Source organism: Capra hircus, chromosome 21 (assembly GCF_001704415.2).
Source record: "Capra hircus breed San Clemente chromosome 21, ASM170441v1, whole genome shotgun sequence".
NCBI lineage: Eukaryota > Metazoa > Chordata > Mammalia > Artiodactyla > Bovidae > Capra > Capra hircus.
Genome location: NC_030828.1, coordinates 57333603 through 57349837, shown reverse-complemented (window position 1 = coordinate 57349837; position 16235 = coordinate 57333603). Strand labels below are relative to the sequence as shown.

Here is a 16235-nt window from a genome sequence, read left to right as displayed (position 1 = left end):
ATGTTAGTGCAGCTGAAGGTTTCTAGGTCTCTGGCCCTTTGTGCTCACTGCCACCATCACTGAGCAGTGTGAAGCAGCCCAGGTCCTAACCAGCGATTCCCCAAAGGGGTTCTGGCAGTAGGCAAGGTTGGAAGCATATCCCAGTGGTGATTCTCTTGGCTTCTGTTAAGAGTAGATTCACTATAACAGCTTCTTTTATTTTTGGTAAAGTATCAGAAGATACTTAGACTTAAGCAGCACAAAGTAAAAATAACGTTCAATTTCAGACCTATTCGGACATTTCTTAAAACTCAGTGTATGAGTCCTGCTGAAGTATAATAATGTTTTCAACTACTTATTTTTAGTCAGAAGTACATTTAAACAAATTCCTGTATTCTATAATTATATGATAATTATAATTATCATTTATAATTAAGTAATTTAAACTAACAGTATATTTTTTTAAAAGTTAAAAAAATACTTCGAGGTAGAGTTTAGTCAAGGTTTTTTTTTTTTTTTTTCTTTTTTGCATTCGCTGTATGACTTTTATGCTGGTAACTGTACAGCAGTTTTAATGTTATAAAGTTATAAACTCATTAAGCCATATCCTATTTCTTCGTATTTGTACTAGAAAAATTATGAAATGCTTTCATCTCAGTCAGCAGTGCAGTGAAGAGTTAAATAATCCACTTAGCATCTGTATTTTTCCTCCATACACTGCTTTGATTGCAATACATATGTTGTCATAATCTGTTTTGATCTGTTTAGGATCTGTTTTCATTAACCTTATTGTTTCACTGTCCTGATGCAGACATTATAGGAGTTAGGATTTGTCAGTTCAGTTTCCCCCTCAGTCTGCCTCTGCCATCACGAAGCTTCCATAAGCCTCTTATCCTTATCCATCAGAGGGCAGACAGAATGAAAACCACAGTCACAGAAAACTAACCAATCTGATCACATGGACCACAGGCTTGTCTAACTCAGTGAAACTATGATCCATGCCGTGTAAGGCCACCCAAGATGGACAGGTCATGGTGGAGAGTTCTGACAAAACATGGCCCCCTAGAGAAGGGAATGGCAAACCACTTCAGTATTCTTGCCTTGAGAACCCCATGAACAGTATGAAAAGGCAAAGATAGGATACTGAAAGATGAACTCTCCTGCTTGGTAGGTACCCAGTATGCTACTAGAGATCAGTGGAGAAATAACACCAGAGAGAATGAAGAGATGGAGCCAAAGAGAAAACAACATCCAGTTGTGGATATGACGGGCGATAGAAGTAAAGTCCAATGCTGTAAAGAGCAATATTGCATAGGAACCTGGAATGTTAGCTCCATCAATCAAGGCAAATTGGAAGTGGTCAAACAGGAGATGGCAAGAGTGAACATCAACATTTTAGAAATCAGCGAACTAAGATGGACTGGAATGGGTGAACTTAACTCAGAATACCATTGTATCTACTACTGTGGGCAAGAATCCCTTAGAAGAAATGGAGTAGCCATCATAGTCAACAGAAGAGTCTGAAATGCAGTGTTTCGATGCAGTCTCAAAAATGACAGAATGATCTCTGTTTGTTTTCAAGGCAAACCATTCAGTATCATAGTAATCCAAGTCTATGCCCCAACCAGTAATGCTGAAGAAGCTGAAGTTGAATGGTTCTATGAAGACCTACAGGACCTTCTAGAACTAACACCCAAAAAAGATGTCCGTTTCAGGAAGTCAAAAAACACCTGGAGTAACAGGCAAATTTGGCCTTGGAGTACAAAACGAAGCAGGTCAAAGGCTAACAGTTTTGCTGAGAGAACGCACTGGTCATAGGAAACACCCTCTTCCAGCAACACAAGAAAAGACTGTACACATGGGCATCACCAGATGGTCAACACCAAAATCAGGCTGATTCTATTCTTTGCAGCCAAAGATGGAGGAGCTCTATACAGTCGGCAAAAACAAGACCAGGAGCTGACTGTGGCTCAGATCATGAACTCCTTATTGCCAAATTCAGACTTAAATTGAAGACAGTAGGGAAAACCACTAGACAATTCAGTATGACCTAAATCAAATCCCTTACAATTATACGGTGGAAGTAACAAATAGATTCAAGGGATTAGACCTGATAGAGTGCCTGAAGAAGTATGGACAGAGGTTTGTGACGTTGTACAAGGAGGCAGTGATCAAGACCATCCCCAAGAAATGCAAAAAGGCAAAGTGGTTGTCTGAGGAGGCCTTACAAATAGCTGAGAAAAAAAAAAGATGCAAAAGGCAAAGGAGAAAAGGAGAGATATAAGCATCTGAATGCAGATTTCCAAAGAATAGCAAGGAGAGATAAGAAAGCCTTCTTCAGTGATCAGTGCGAAGAAATAGAGGAAAACAATAGAACGGGAAAGACCAGAGATCTCTTCAAAAAAATTAGAAATACCAAGGGAATATTTCATGCAAAGATGGGCTCGATAAAGGACAGAAAAGGTATGGACCTAACAGAGGCAGAGGATACTAAGAAGAGGTGGCAAGAATACACAGAAGAACTACACAAAAAAGATCTTCATGACCCAGATAACCATGATGGTGTAATCACTCACCTTGAGCCAGACATCCTGGAATGCGAAGTCAAGGGGGCCTTAGGAAGCATCACTATGAACAAAGCTAGCGGAGGTGATGGAATTCCAGTTGAGCTATTTCAAATCCTAAAAGATGATGCTGTGAAAGTGCTTCACTCAATATGCCAGCAAATTTGGAAAAGTCAGCAGTGGCCACAGGACTGGAAAAGGTCTGTTTTATTCCAATCCCAAAGAAATGCAATGCCAAAGAATGCTCAAACTACCACACAATTGCACTGATCTCACACGCTAGCAAGTAATGCTCAAAATTCTCCAAGCCAGGCTTCAACAGTATGTGAATTGTGAACTTCCAGATGTTCAAGCTGGATTTAGAAAAGGCAGAGGAACCAGGGATCAAATTGCCAACATCTGCTGGATCATCAGAAAAGCAAGAGTTCCAGAAAACATCTATTTCTGCTTTATTGACTATGCCAAAGCTTTTGACTACGTGGATCACAACAAACTGTGGAAAATTCTTCAAGAGATGGGGATACCAGACCACCTTACCTGCCTCCCCTGAGAAATCTGTATGCAGGTCAAGAAGCAACAGTTACAACTGGACATGGAGCAACGGACTGATCCCAAATTGGGTAAGGAGTACGTTAAGGCTGTATGTTGTCATTCTGCTTATTTAACTTGTATGCAGAGTACATCATGAGAAATGCCGGGCTGGATGAAGCACAAACTGGAATCAAGACTGCCGGGAGAAATATCAATAACCTCAGATATGCAGATAACACCACCCTTATGGCAAAAAGCAAAGAAAAACTAAAGAGCTTTTTGATTAAGCTGAAAGACAAGAATGAAAAAGCTGGCTTAAAACTCAACATTCAGAAAACTAAGATCATGGCATCCAGGTCCATCACTTTATGGCAAATAGATCGGGAAACAGTGAGAGACTTTATTTTGGGGGGGGAAGGGGGCTCCCAAATCTCTGCAGATGGTGACTGCAGCCATGAAATTAAAAGACGCTTGCTCCTTGGAAGAGAAGTTATGACCAACCTAGACAGCATATTAATAAGCAGAGACATTACTTTGCCAACAAAGGTCCATCTAGTCAAAGCTATGGTTTTTCCAGTAGTCATGTATGGATGTGAGAGTTGGACTATGAAGAAAGCTTAGTGCCAAAGAATTGATGCTTTTGAACTGTGGTGGTGGGAAGTAGACTCTTGAGAGTCCTTTGGACTGCAAGGAGATCCAGCCAGTCCATCCTAAAGGAAATCAGTCCTGAATATTTGTTGGAAGGACTGATGCTGAAGCTGGGAAATATTGAAGGTGGGAGAAGGGGACAACAAAGGATGAGATGGCCCATGGGGTCACAAAGAGTCGGACACGACTGAGGGACTGAACTGAACTTGATGATTGTTTAGAATCTTTGCATTTCTTCTTGGAATGTAAAAAACTTGGAGAGCAACCTGGATTATGCCCTAAGATTTTAAATGCAGTACAAAGAAATGAGAAGCACATTGCCATTTCACAGACTGTGCCTGAGGGGTCCTTCACCAATCAGTGGCATACTTCGTGGAGATCATAGTGTCTTCTGCCAAGACAAGTTGCCATACTTGCTTTTTCCTGCTCCTGAAGGAGACAGCAGTCCCACAGTATCTTTACACTTTTACTTTCATGTATTTATCTCCATCTTGTCCCCAAAAGAATTTAAGGCAGCTGTATAGAAACCATTTAGTAAGATAAATTTAAAACAGGGGAAAAAAAACAGTTTAAAAAACAAAGATGGAAATAAGAGTAAAAATTTAATTTGAGCCAAGAGCGAGGTTACTGGACCAAATGTATATAATTGGGTCTGTGTATTTGCTTCCTGGTATACCACAGGTTTAGGTCAGACATTTGAAACTGCCAGTGTAATGAGTGAAACGTGGCATGTTGCCCATTGTATGTACTTTATGACATAAGAAGAGTCTTTAATGAGATTAATGTCTGTCTGTTTGTACTAAAATAAACAAACTTTTTTTATTATAGGCAAGTGAACAAGATATCCTTAAATATCTGATTAAATGGGGTGAGCATCAGTTAATGAAGAGAATAGCAGACAGAGGTAAGCTCAGAAAACTACCTTACAACTGTAAGTTTTTCCCAAAAGTTACAAAAGTGTATGCTGCACATTAGTCTTGACAGTTACCGCTGTTGCCTGGTGAAAATAGAAATATTTACAATCAGTAAAATCCTTTAGTGGAAAGGGTATGCTTGGTTAGAAATAAACATCAGAAAGTTTACTTTTGCACTTTAAACTGTAACTCCTAATATTCTCTTTCTATGTGTTTAATAATGTATGTTGAATGATTTATAAAAGTATTAGAGTGTAATTTTTCAATTAATGAGTAAATTGTTACAAAGGCATGTTGTTGATGAAAATATTTTAGAATTAGATGATAGTGATACGTGCATAGCATTCTAAATGTACTGAAGCCACAACATTGTACATTCTCAAATGGTTAAAATGGTAAATTTTACATTATGTGAATGTTGCTCAAGGAAAAAAATATATATATGGCTACCAAAGGGAAGCATGTTTGTTGTTTATTTGAAGTTTTTGTGAAAGGTAAAGGAGAAATGATACTTTTGCATGGCCTCCAACCAGGGGACACTGCAGAGGAGACGCAAGCACCACCTGTCACTCATGATCTTAACTGTAGGAACTTGTGCTTATGTAGCAGTCTTACATCTATATCTAGGGTGAGCCCACCCACCTATGTGACTTCCTTCCTATAATGTTGTGTTTGTCTGTATAGTGAACCCAAATAAAAATATTTTAATTTGAAAAATTAAATGCAGGTTTCCCTTTCCTTTCACTTTTGACAGCTTTATACAGATAAATTTACATACCATAAAGTTTATGTTTGAAGTGTTCAAGTCAGTGTTTTTTAGTATACTTAGAGTTGTTGTTCTCACGTTTTAAAATATTTTTAAAAAGTAAAGCTGAACCTGCCTTCAAATCATTTTATAGTGTTCCTTTAATATACTGCTACCAAGCTCTAGGAAACAAAAGCAGTCCTCCTATCTTAATTCTCCTAATTTAATCTGTGGCCTGCAGAAGCCTTTCGCAGTTTCAGATTTGAAATTTTTCGAATATAAAAACCACTGCTATTAATTTGGGACTTTTTTGAAATGCCAGTATAGTCTATGCTGCTGCTTTAAAGATTCTAAATTTGCAAATTCACCTACTTGCTAAAATTTATTTGTGATCCCCAAATGAGTACTCATGACACTTTTAGTCATTTGCAGAAATGCACGGAATAACAGAAGATTTGAATGACATACATTTCCAGCCTATGGTAGAGCAAAGTGATACTCTGCCGTCTTAACTTCAATTCTCCAACAGGTGTCCTTTTCATAGTCTTTTTGGTGCTGGGTTTTTTACATCTTAGTAGGATTTTCTGGTAAGCCCACTGTCTAAGATAGCCTCCAAGTGTAACACTATCAATACTGTCTAGTGTTCCTAAGTCCAAGAGGGCTGTGATGTGCCTTATGGAGAAAATACGTGTTAAATAAACATTCTTCAGGTGCATGAGTTACAGTGCTCTTGGCTGTGAGCTCATTGTTAATGACTCAACAATATATACTAACAAGGTGTCCTTAAACAGAAACATACACAAAACAAGGCTTTGTCTTCATGGGCTGACAAAAATAATGTGACCAGAGGCTCAAAGGAACCTAACTGTGTGTTTCCCTTAGGAGCAATGGTTCAGTATTCACTAATTGTTGTGGTGGCTTTATAGGACAGTACCACCCCAAGTAACAAGAACTGATTATATATAGTGCTCCATAATGATCAAAGGCTTATTTATTGATGTAAAGCTGGTAATGGTATGTCATATTTATTTTGGGCAGATAATGAACATCCTTTATAAAATTTCCATTGTTTAATGGTTTTCTGGCTGTGTTAGAATGGGAGGCTCTTCCAGAGAGGAGAAGGACGCTGCATGAACCAGACTGCACCTTTGCCTCAGTCACTTTCATGTATAAGGTTCTGCCCTTACCTGGTGCATATCTGGGGATTTCATGGAATATTTCATTTGAAAGCAGAACACCACTACTTTGAGAAAAAATTTCTTTTGAAAAGCAGTGCCTTATATACATATTGAATGCAAAGCATAACAAGGCAAGAACAAAAACCCTTTTCCACACACTGGCAACAATTTTAATAAGCCTCTCAAAAAACAATATCTCTTTATCACAGTATTTAAAGGAAAATACCAGTTTACCTGTAGTGTTTGTGGAAAAAAATCCAGCCTTTATATCGTGAATGATAAAGATCTTATTTTTAAGCAAAAAAAAATAATATATATAGCCCCGAGTTTAAAGATATGATTAAAAATTCTTCAAATATGTTGTTTTCCTTCCCACCTCACTATCAAAAACCATATATATACTTCAGATCTTCCTCTTTCACTAATACCCCATGAAAAAACATTTATTCTCTGCTCTGGACAGTGGAATATATTACACATGAACTTTTATGCGTTAACATTTCTGTGGAAATTTAGGAGACTCATAAAATTCTTAAATAGAGTGTACATTAGGTTTTGCTCCTTTAAGGTATCAGGTGATATAATTTTAGATACTCATTAAATTCCTATTAAATCTGTATAATAGCCTAATGAGCATACTCATAACTTACAGTTACCAGAAATAACGTTTGTCCTGTATTACCCTTATTATAAGTTGTATTAAAAAAAAACAAACTGGCCCCAAAAGTGAGGAACATTAAGAAAAAGCCCTTGATCAAACTAGATTTTAATAGATTGTTGTTTTTTCTCTTATGAGTTAGTATGCAGAAAAGAATTCTGTCTTCTTTAATGCAGAAAATTATAAAGAATGTTACTGTACTATTGACACCATGCTTTTTCTTTGTCCAAGAATATCTCTATTAAGGAAACTTCTTAAGCCATAAAAGTAATTTATTTATAGCACTTTTTAAAGCAGGTACATTTAATATAGAGGATTACTGAAAGTATACTTAGAGAAGAAAGAGAGCTTTTCTCTGGAAATTTGAATTTGGGTGAAGACTTCTCATTTTCCATTTCTGTCATAGAGCCAAACTTACTGAGTGGCACTGCTCATAGTGTGAACAAGAGAGGTGTGAAAAGACGGGACCTGGACATCGAAGAGCTTAGAGAGATCCTTTCCTCTCTCTTACCTTTTGTACGAATTGAACACATCTTGCCTATAAACAGTGAAGTCCTAAGTGATGCAGTAAGTATCTTTCTTCATTTATCCCTTTCATGAAAATAACTTCTCCTAGTGGAGTATCGTGAGACTAAACTCCACGAAGACAGAGACGGATGTCTGTTTGGTACTGTGTTATGTCCCCAGTATCTGGCACATGGCACAAATACATGTTTGGTGGATGAGACTTGAGTTGAATGTATCAGTCTTACTTTTGCAGAAACATAGTCTCTAAATGGAGTTAATCCAGCAGTTTATCTGTATAGATCAAGTAGTCCTCATTTTAAATGGAAAGAGTAGAAGTTACCTTTGGAGACTCTCTTAAGAATAGCAGTAAATCAGAGAGCAAGAGGGGAAGAGGTTGGTTCAGTGTAAAAGGGGTAAATGAATCCTGTAATTGTGTTTCAGGTAAAAATTAATGGAGCTGACTGATCATGTTACTTTCACAATTTTTATGTGAATTTTTTTAGACTATAAGAATTGCTCCAATTAATGGTTGACCAACCTAGATAGCATATTGAAAAGCAGAGACATTACTTTGCCAACAAAGGTCCATCTAGTCAAGGCTATGGTTTTTCCAGTGGTCATGTATGGATGTGAGAGTTGGACTGTGAAGAAAGCTGAGAGCCAAAGAATTGATGCTTTTGAACTGTGGTGTTGGAGAAGACTATTGAGAGTCCCTTGGACTGCAAGGAGATCCAACCAGTCCATCCTAAAGGAGATCAGCCCTGGGTGTTCTTTGGAAGGAATGATGCTAAAGCTGAAACTCCAGTACTTTGGCCACCTCATGCCAAGAGTTGACTCATTGGAAAAGACCCTGAGGCTGGGAGGGATTGGGGGCAGGAGGAGAAGGGGACGACAGAGGATGAGATGGCTGGATGGCATCACTGACTCGATGGACATGAGTTTGAGTGAACTCCAGGAGTTGGTGATGGACAGGGAGGCCTGATGTGCTGCAATTCATTGGGTCACAAAGAGTCAGACACAACTCAGTGACTGAGCTAAACTGAACTGAACTGAATGGTTGACAGCCTGGAGGAGGAAATGGCAGCCCACTCCAGTATTCTTGCTTGGAGAATTCCATGGATGGTGAAGCCTGGTGGGCTACAGTCCATGGGGTGTCAAAGAGTCAAACACGACTGAGCGACTTACTACTAATATGGTTGGCAAAAATACTCTTCACAGATTGGTTTATAATTTTAATAAAATACTGTAAATGTAATAGTTTTTTCCAACTGCACAGAAACATTGTAAAAAGTCATCTGGAAAAAGACTGACAAGAATTTTTTAAGTTCTAAAAGAAAAAAAAGGAGGGATAAAACTAAAGCTTAAAACTAAATATTAAAAAAACTAAGATCATGGCATCCGCCCCCATTACTTCATGGCAAATAGAGGGGGAAAAGGTGGAAGTAGTGACAGATTTCCTCTTGGGCTCCAAAATCACTGCATATGGTCACTGCAGCCATGAAATCAGAAGATAGTTGATTCTTGGCAGTAAAACTATGAAAAACTAGACAGTGTGTTGAAAAGCAGAGACGTTATTGTGCTGAGAAAGGTCTGTATAGTCAAGGCTATGATCTTCCCAGTGGTCACAGACACTTGTGAAAGCTGGACAGTAAAGAAGGCTGAGCGCCAAAGAATTGATGCCTTTGAACTGTGGTGCTGGAGAAGACTCCTGAGAGTCCCTTGGATAGCAAGCAAATCAAACCAATCAATCTTAAGGGAAATCAATCCTGAAGACTCATGCAAAGGGCTGATGCTGAAGCTGAAGCTCCAGTATTTTGGTCATCTGATGTGAACAGCTGACTCATTGGAAAAGTCCCTGATGCTGGGAAAGATTGTGAGGAGAAGAAGAGGGTGTCAGAGGATGAGATGGCTGGATAGCATCACCAATGCAATGAAAATGAACTTGGGCAAACTTCAGGAGATGGTGAGGAACAGGGAAGCCTGGCGTGCTGCAGTCCATGGGGGTCACAGAAACGTCAGACATGATTGGGTAACCGAACAACAACTCTTTCATGATACAAAATATATTTTAAAACTCTTAAGAGTCAGTCTGTGATGCTAGCATAATAGAGAAGACAAAACAGCCCAGAAGATCCTAATTAATATAAGAATTAAACATATAATAAGCAAGCTATCACAAACCTTGCTACAGTAACCCATCAGTCGGGGAGGGAAGAAATGTACTTTAAGTTAAATCCTCATTTCACTTGCACACAAAATTAATCCCTATTAGATCGAAGAATTAAATATTAAGTCGAAATATGGAAAAACTAGAAGGAAACAAATGTTTATGGAACCTCTGATTAAAAGGATGTTCAGTCTTGCTAGTAAGCACACATACAGTAAAGAAAGCAAAATAAGACAATAAGTTATCACCTTTTTACCTATTAGGTCACTAATTTTTGAAATAATAATACTGTCTGATAGGGAGGTGTAGCTGGTACATTGGTAGCATCATCATTAAGTATATTTGGAAGTAACCTAAATGTCTAATAACAGGGGAAGTAAGTTATAGCATAACCACTTGACAGAGTATTTTGCTGTCCTAAAAAAATAATGTACTTTTATATATTCTAAAATTTAGTTAGGTAAAAATTTATCTAAAAAAGATTGGAAGGAAATATATCAACAGTACTACACTTATAACAGATTAGAGTTATAGGATTTTTTTGCCTATTTTCAAAATATATCTAATGCTATATTTTATTAGTTAAACATGATTTTAATGCAGCAATGAGATGTTTATTATATTTAACAAGAATAATATTAGAAACAATATTTGGTTTCATTTAAAATCTGGGACTAAAACCAGGTTCAATTTGGTTTAGAAACATACTTTAGAACTTTTGTTCAATAGATTTAGAAAATATATAGCTCTGTTGTTAATATCCCATGCTTAACACATAGTAAGTAAAGTGAAAGTTGCTCAGTCATGTCCCGACTCTTTGCAACCCCATGGACTGTACAGTCCATGAAATTCTCCAGGCAAGAATACTGGAGTGGGTAGCCTTTCCCTTCTCCAGGGGATCTTCCCAACTCAGGAATTGAAGCCAGGTCTCCCACGTTGCAGGCAGATTCTTTACCAGCTGAGCCAAAGGGAAGCCCAAGAATACTGGAGTGGGCAACCTATCCCTTATCCAGGGGATCTTCCCGATCCAGGAATCGAACTGGGGTCTCCTGCCTTGCTGGCAGATTCTTTACCAACTGAGTTATCAGGGAATCCCAACGCATAATAAGTCCCCAGTAAAAGTTTACTAATATTGATCGTTGGTCATAGTGCTCGTATAGTGTGTTAAGTACTGTGCCAAGTGCCTTTTATCTTCCTTACCTTCATTTCCTCCTCACAGCCACCTCATGGGCTAAAGTACTTGATTTATATTCTCCTAGCATAGATGTGGAAACAACAAGACTACCACATTTAGTTAGTCCTGCAGTGTCCCATTTCCAGGGCTAATTCAGGGTCCTTAAGGTGAGGCCCAGGTAAGAGGAGATGTCCATGGCCACATGGCTGTCCAATGGAGAGTTAAGGTTTGAGCCAAGTCCTTCCCTTAGAGCCCCTGCCCCTATCACTGTGCAGACTGGCTATCTTTGTACTGTAGATACAGGCCCAAGAATGTGCTTGTTTTGTCTTGTGGAGTATAGATTGGGGGAGGAATCAATTCCTAGATGAGTAAGGAAAAGAATCAGTTCTATTTTAGAGTTCTGAAAGTTAGTCTGACTCGTATTTTTAATTAATATAACTCTTGTTTTTAAAATATCATTCCTCTATTTAAAGAAAAATGGAAAGTTGTACCTTTTTATGGCTTTCTGAATCCTTTAAATACTTATAAACATTCAAATGTGTTTAAGTTTCATGTGCATTCCTAAGTTCATGTTTAATAGTAAAGTTTGAACATGCTGACTTATAGGTATAATTATTTTTATCTTAGTAATATTGTGCTACACAAATGTCTGTTTCTCTAAAAAATAATTTATTTTTCAAGATGAAAAGAGGCTTGATTAGTACTCCTCCATCAGATATGCTTCCTACAACAGAAGGTGGAAAGTCAAATGCCTGGTTACGGCAAAAAAATGCTGGAATCTATGTTCGTCCTCGGCTGTTCTCTCCCTATGTAGAAGAAGCGAAGGTAATAAACCACTTTGAGATATTAAACTACTTTATTACGAACTATAAACACAAAGATACCTATTGTACTATCACTTAAATGTTTGGAAATAGCCTAATAAGGAAAGTGAAAGTAAATTTTGCTTTGACTTCTCACCAGAGTAGTTTAATTATGTTTAATGTTTAATTATCAAGCATGTTTTTATATTTATAACTTATATTAAGTTGTACATTTTTCTCATCTTAGTTTTTCTTGCAAACTGTTAGCTTGGAAAAAACTTACTCATTTTACTGAAATGGTCATCAGTATGTTGTTATCTTCAGGGTGGGAGAAATGTTTGAAAGAAGACTGCAAACATATTTTCTTCCTTTTGTAAACTAAAGAAATGCCATGACTTCCTATAACATATTTCTGTAGTAGCTGACTGTTGGAAATTGTATTTAGCGCTCAAAAAAGTGTACAAACTAAAAGAAAATTTCAAGCCTGTTAAATAAAAAGTTGGCATTATATTGTATTGCCATTTATGTTATAACATAACTCTCCAAGAAATATGATAAATACTGCAGATTGAAATACTGCAGTTTTATTAGCCATGCTCAGCTGAGGCGCTTCGGGGTGACCTTCTGAGGAACTGACAGTCTTGCTTAATGAAATGAATTAACAGGCAAAATAATGTGTTTCGATAAAGAAACATAGTTACCTTAAAATTTTTCTTCCTTTTATTTGTTGGAGGATCCCTAGTTTAAAATACATATATGAAAGGATTTGTGAGAGATTTATTGATGAGGTTGATAATCTACCCCTTATTGAGTAATTGACACTTTGAAAGTGAAAGTTGTTCGGTCAAGTCCGACTCTTTGCGACCCCATGAACGGTAGCCTGCCTGACTTCTCTGTCCATGAAATTCTCCAGGCAAGAATACTGGAGTGGGTGACGAGGATCTTCCTGACCCAGGAATCAACCGGGGTCTCCTGCATTGCAGGCAGATTCTTTACCACCTGGGAAGCAGTTGACACTTTAAATAGTTGTAAAATGGTGAGGTGGGCAGGGGAGGCAGAATGGTTGAGTCAGGTCTTTCTGAAGTAAGTCCAGTGCCTAAAGTCACTCAAGCAGCTGAGGCCTCTGTGGAAGGTTGAGTCTAGTGCTGAAAGGTCCATAATAAACTAGACCTACCTTCCTTTCTGCTGTCTCAAAGTAGAGCGGCCGCAAGCTGATCAGACAGCCCTCCTGTACCCGTGCATACGCAGATACATGTCCACAGTAAATGTGGAGAATGGTTTTACTTTATGCCATTTTGACCATTCTGCAGTTTGCTGAAGTGGATTCATCTGAAGCTTATTTAACAATTTTTATGTATAGGTCTGTTGAATTTAATATCAGCCTTTAATATTTTATATTTTGAGCATTTCTTATTAGCTAGGATATTTAGTCCATACATACATTGTTTTCTTTATAGTGACTTTATGTATAATTTTACTTCTGATTAAGTTTATATCCCTTCTTCAAATTTCAAATACTTCTGTTAAAAGCAGACTTTTCAGAAAATGATTATTTCTTTTCAAAGATGCTCCAAAAAGCTCCTTTAAACATTGAAGAGGTAGGAAAAAAATTGAAGAGGTTCGAGTACTGTCTCCTTTTACCACTAATTTTAGGCTTTATACACTGGAAGCAGTAAATAATTCCCTTTTTATGTGATGATGGCAGTAATCTTTCTCTAAATGTGGTTTAACAAAGGTGTAAGGTTGACTAATTCTGTTAATATGGAATTGTTTTCAGTCAGTGCTAGATGAGATGATGGTGGAACAAACAGACCTTGTGCGTCTGCGAATGGTTAGAATGTCCAACGTGCCAGACACACTGTACATGGTCAGCAACGCCGTGCCTCAGTGCTGCCACGTGATCAGCCACCAGCAGATCAGCAGCAGCCAGTCAAGCCCTCCTTCGGTGGTAGCAAACGAAATCCCAGGTAAGGCGGCTAACCTTGTGAATAGTCTGATCATATTTTGTAACCCCTCTATACATGCTGATTCTTTCCACTTTCCAATACCCTTTATGCATTGTTCTCATTAAAGAATAAATTCTTATAAGCTAAGTTTTTTGTTTTGTATTTTATTTTACAGTAACAATTGTATGCAGTTTTTCAGTTTAGCTCAGGGTTTCTCAGCCTTGGCCCTCTTGCCCGTCGGGGTTGGATAGTTGTCTGCTGTGGAGGCTGTCCTTGCATTGTAGGGTGCTCAGCAGCACCCCTGGCCTGTACTCACTGCATGCCAGTTGCACGTGTGTTTACATGTGCGTGCACCCACACACACCTTCTGACAGCCTCATGAAAGCATTTTTATGTTTCTGCACATGGCCACGTGTGCCTGTGGGGCAATATTACCACCTGTTGAGAACCACTGGCTTAGAGGAATTCAGATTTTTCATCTCCATAGGGTGTTTCTCACATTATAAGACTCTTTGGGGAGAGTACTATCAACTTAGATCTCCGAGTCTGTATATGTCCTCTCAAAATGTGATTGCCATTGGTTTCTGGGAGATCCAGTTTCCCAGGATCTGCTTTGTGAATGTTATATGCATTGTAATTCAGGCTTCCATCTTATTGTCTATTGATCGAGGTGTAATTGTCATGTCCAAAAACATCTGAGCATCAGTCAGTGCTGACGTTAACCAAAAGGCTGTCATGTCAGTTTCTAAAACAAGAAAATAGATAGCGGGTCAGAAATGTATAGCTCTTGCCAGTTACCGTTGCAAGAGTCCAAAAAGTCAGCAAACTATAGCATTACTGGAAATGATGCTATGCATTTTTTGCTGAGACGTCTCCTTTTCAATTAAGGAAAAATAAAAGACATAACGATGGAACTTTTAATTGAAAACATTTGTTTTATTCCAGAACTAATCTCTGATCGGTTGTTGCCTTATCAGATTTGACCACTGTGTATTTATTTAATAAAGTGTACATTGGATAAACAGTATGAAGAGAAGTATTTCTGTAGCTGGTTTGTGCAGCTTTTGGTAATTATCATGGACTTTATCAACTTCAGTTAATACGATTGAGTAGCAGTATAATTTAACCTTAGAACTCACTCTCAAAAGCCCAAAGAGATCTACAATTAAGTATGCTCAGAAAAATAGGACTTGTCTTTCTGTTGTTTAATGAGACATGGCCCTATGCTTGTACCATCAAAATTCTCCCTCCCTCGCTTACCATGCTAATGTAAGGTATCTAGCTTTTGGAGAAGACTCCTGGGCACATGTTCTGGCTCTGCCACTTTGTGTGACTTTGGACAAGACATTTACTTCCCTGAGCATTAATTTCCTCATCTGTGAAATGAGGATATCTCCTTTCTAGGGTTCTTGTGAAGATTTAAGGAAGCTCTGTGAGTAATATGGAGTTTGCATGGCACAAAGCAAGCACTCAATAAACAGTGGCTCCCTTTTCCCAGAATTAATAATCAGTGACCACTCAAGTCAGTTTGTCTCATAGATACTTACCGACGGTCCCCTCTTCCCCAGCCCTCTGCTGGATCCTTAGTCCAGGTTCCTAACCTGTGAACCTGTCTCTAACCTTACTCCCACTCTGGCCTTTATACCAGAGCATGGCAGACATCTTCTGTGAAGGGCTAGGTAGTCAATATTTTGGGCTTTGTGGGATATGCAGTCTCTATTGCACTATGCTCAGCTCTGCAGTCATAGGCCAAAGGCAGCCATACGCAATAAACAGATGAGTGTGGCTGTGAGCCAATAAAACGTTATTTACAAAAACAGATGGCAGAGTGGTTTTAGCCTACAGGCGATAGTTTGCCAACCCCTGCTTTCCACTTCTCTCAGAATGCACTTACACATCACAACTCAGATCCTCTCATTCCCCCACCCAAGCAACTGCCTGTTGTTCCCCAGATACAAATTAAGTACCTTGCTGTCTCTCACTTGCAGGTTTTACACATGCCTGGTCCTTCTGCAGAAGAGGACCAGAAAACCTTGGCGCCACTTTATTTGCTAGCCTGGTTTTCTCTCATTCTTCAAGACTCCATTCAGAGCTCACCTTGTCCGGGAAGCCTTCGCTGTGTGCTTCCAGTCTGGATTGGGGGCCTCTTCCTCCAATTCCTTCAGTGTCCTTTGCACATCTTTCTCTGTGATCAGTGACGGCCCTCTGCTGTGCTGGTTTACTTTGTTTACTCCATTAAAACCAGAGCTCGGTAAGGACAGGGATCACGTCTTTTGTTCTGTGCACCCTAATACCTGAGTCGAAGCCCTGGTGCATAGTCAGGACTCAAAAAATGATGTGAATAAAAGAGTGAATATATTTAAAAGACTTTTGAAATATCCTGAGATTCAGCAGAGAATACATGCAAGTAAAATTTTATTT

The 16235-nt window shown here is 38.5% G+C and overlaps 1 protein-coding gene across 2 annotated transcripts in view; it reads left to right on the top strand.

Moving 5' to 3' along the window:
* Positions 1 to 16235, top strand: part of BTBD7 (BTB domain containing 7) — an 83823-nt gene that overhangs the window by 58328 nt on the left and 9260 nt on the right. For both annotated transcript variants that reach the window (XM_018066325.1, XM_018066326.1), the window contains exons 5-8: positions 4551 to 4626; positions 7624 to 7784; positions 11747 to 11890; positions 13646 to 13835. In XM_018066325.1, coding sequence (XP_017921814.1) covers positions 4551 to 4626; positions 7624 to 7784; positions 11747 to 11890; positions 13646 to 13835 — 571 coding nt within the window. The remainder of the gene's footprint in view (positions 1 to 4550; positions 4627 to 7623; positions 7785 to 11746; positions 11891 to 13645; positions 13836 to 16235) is intronic.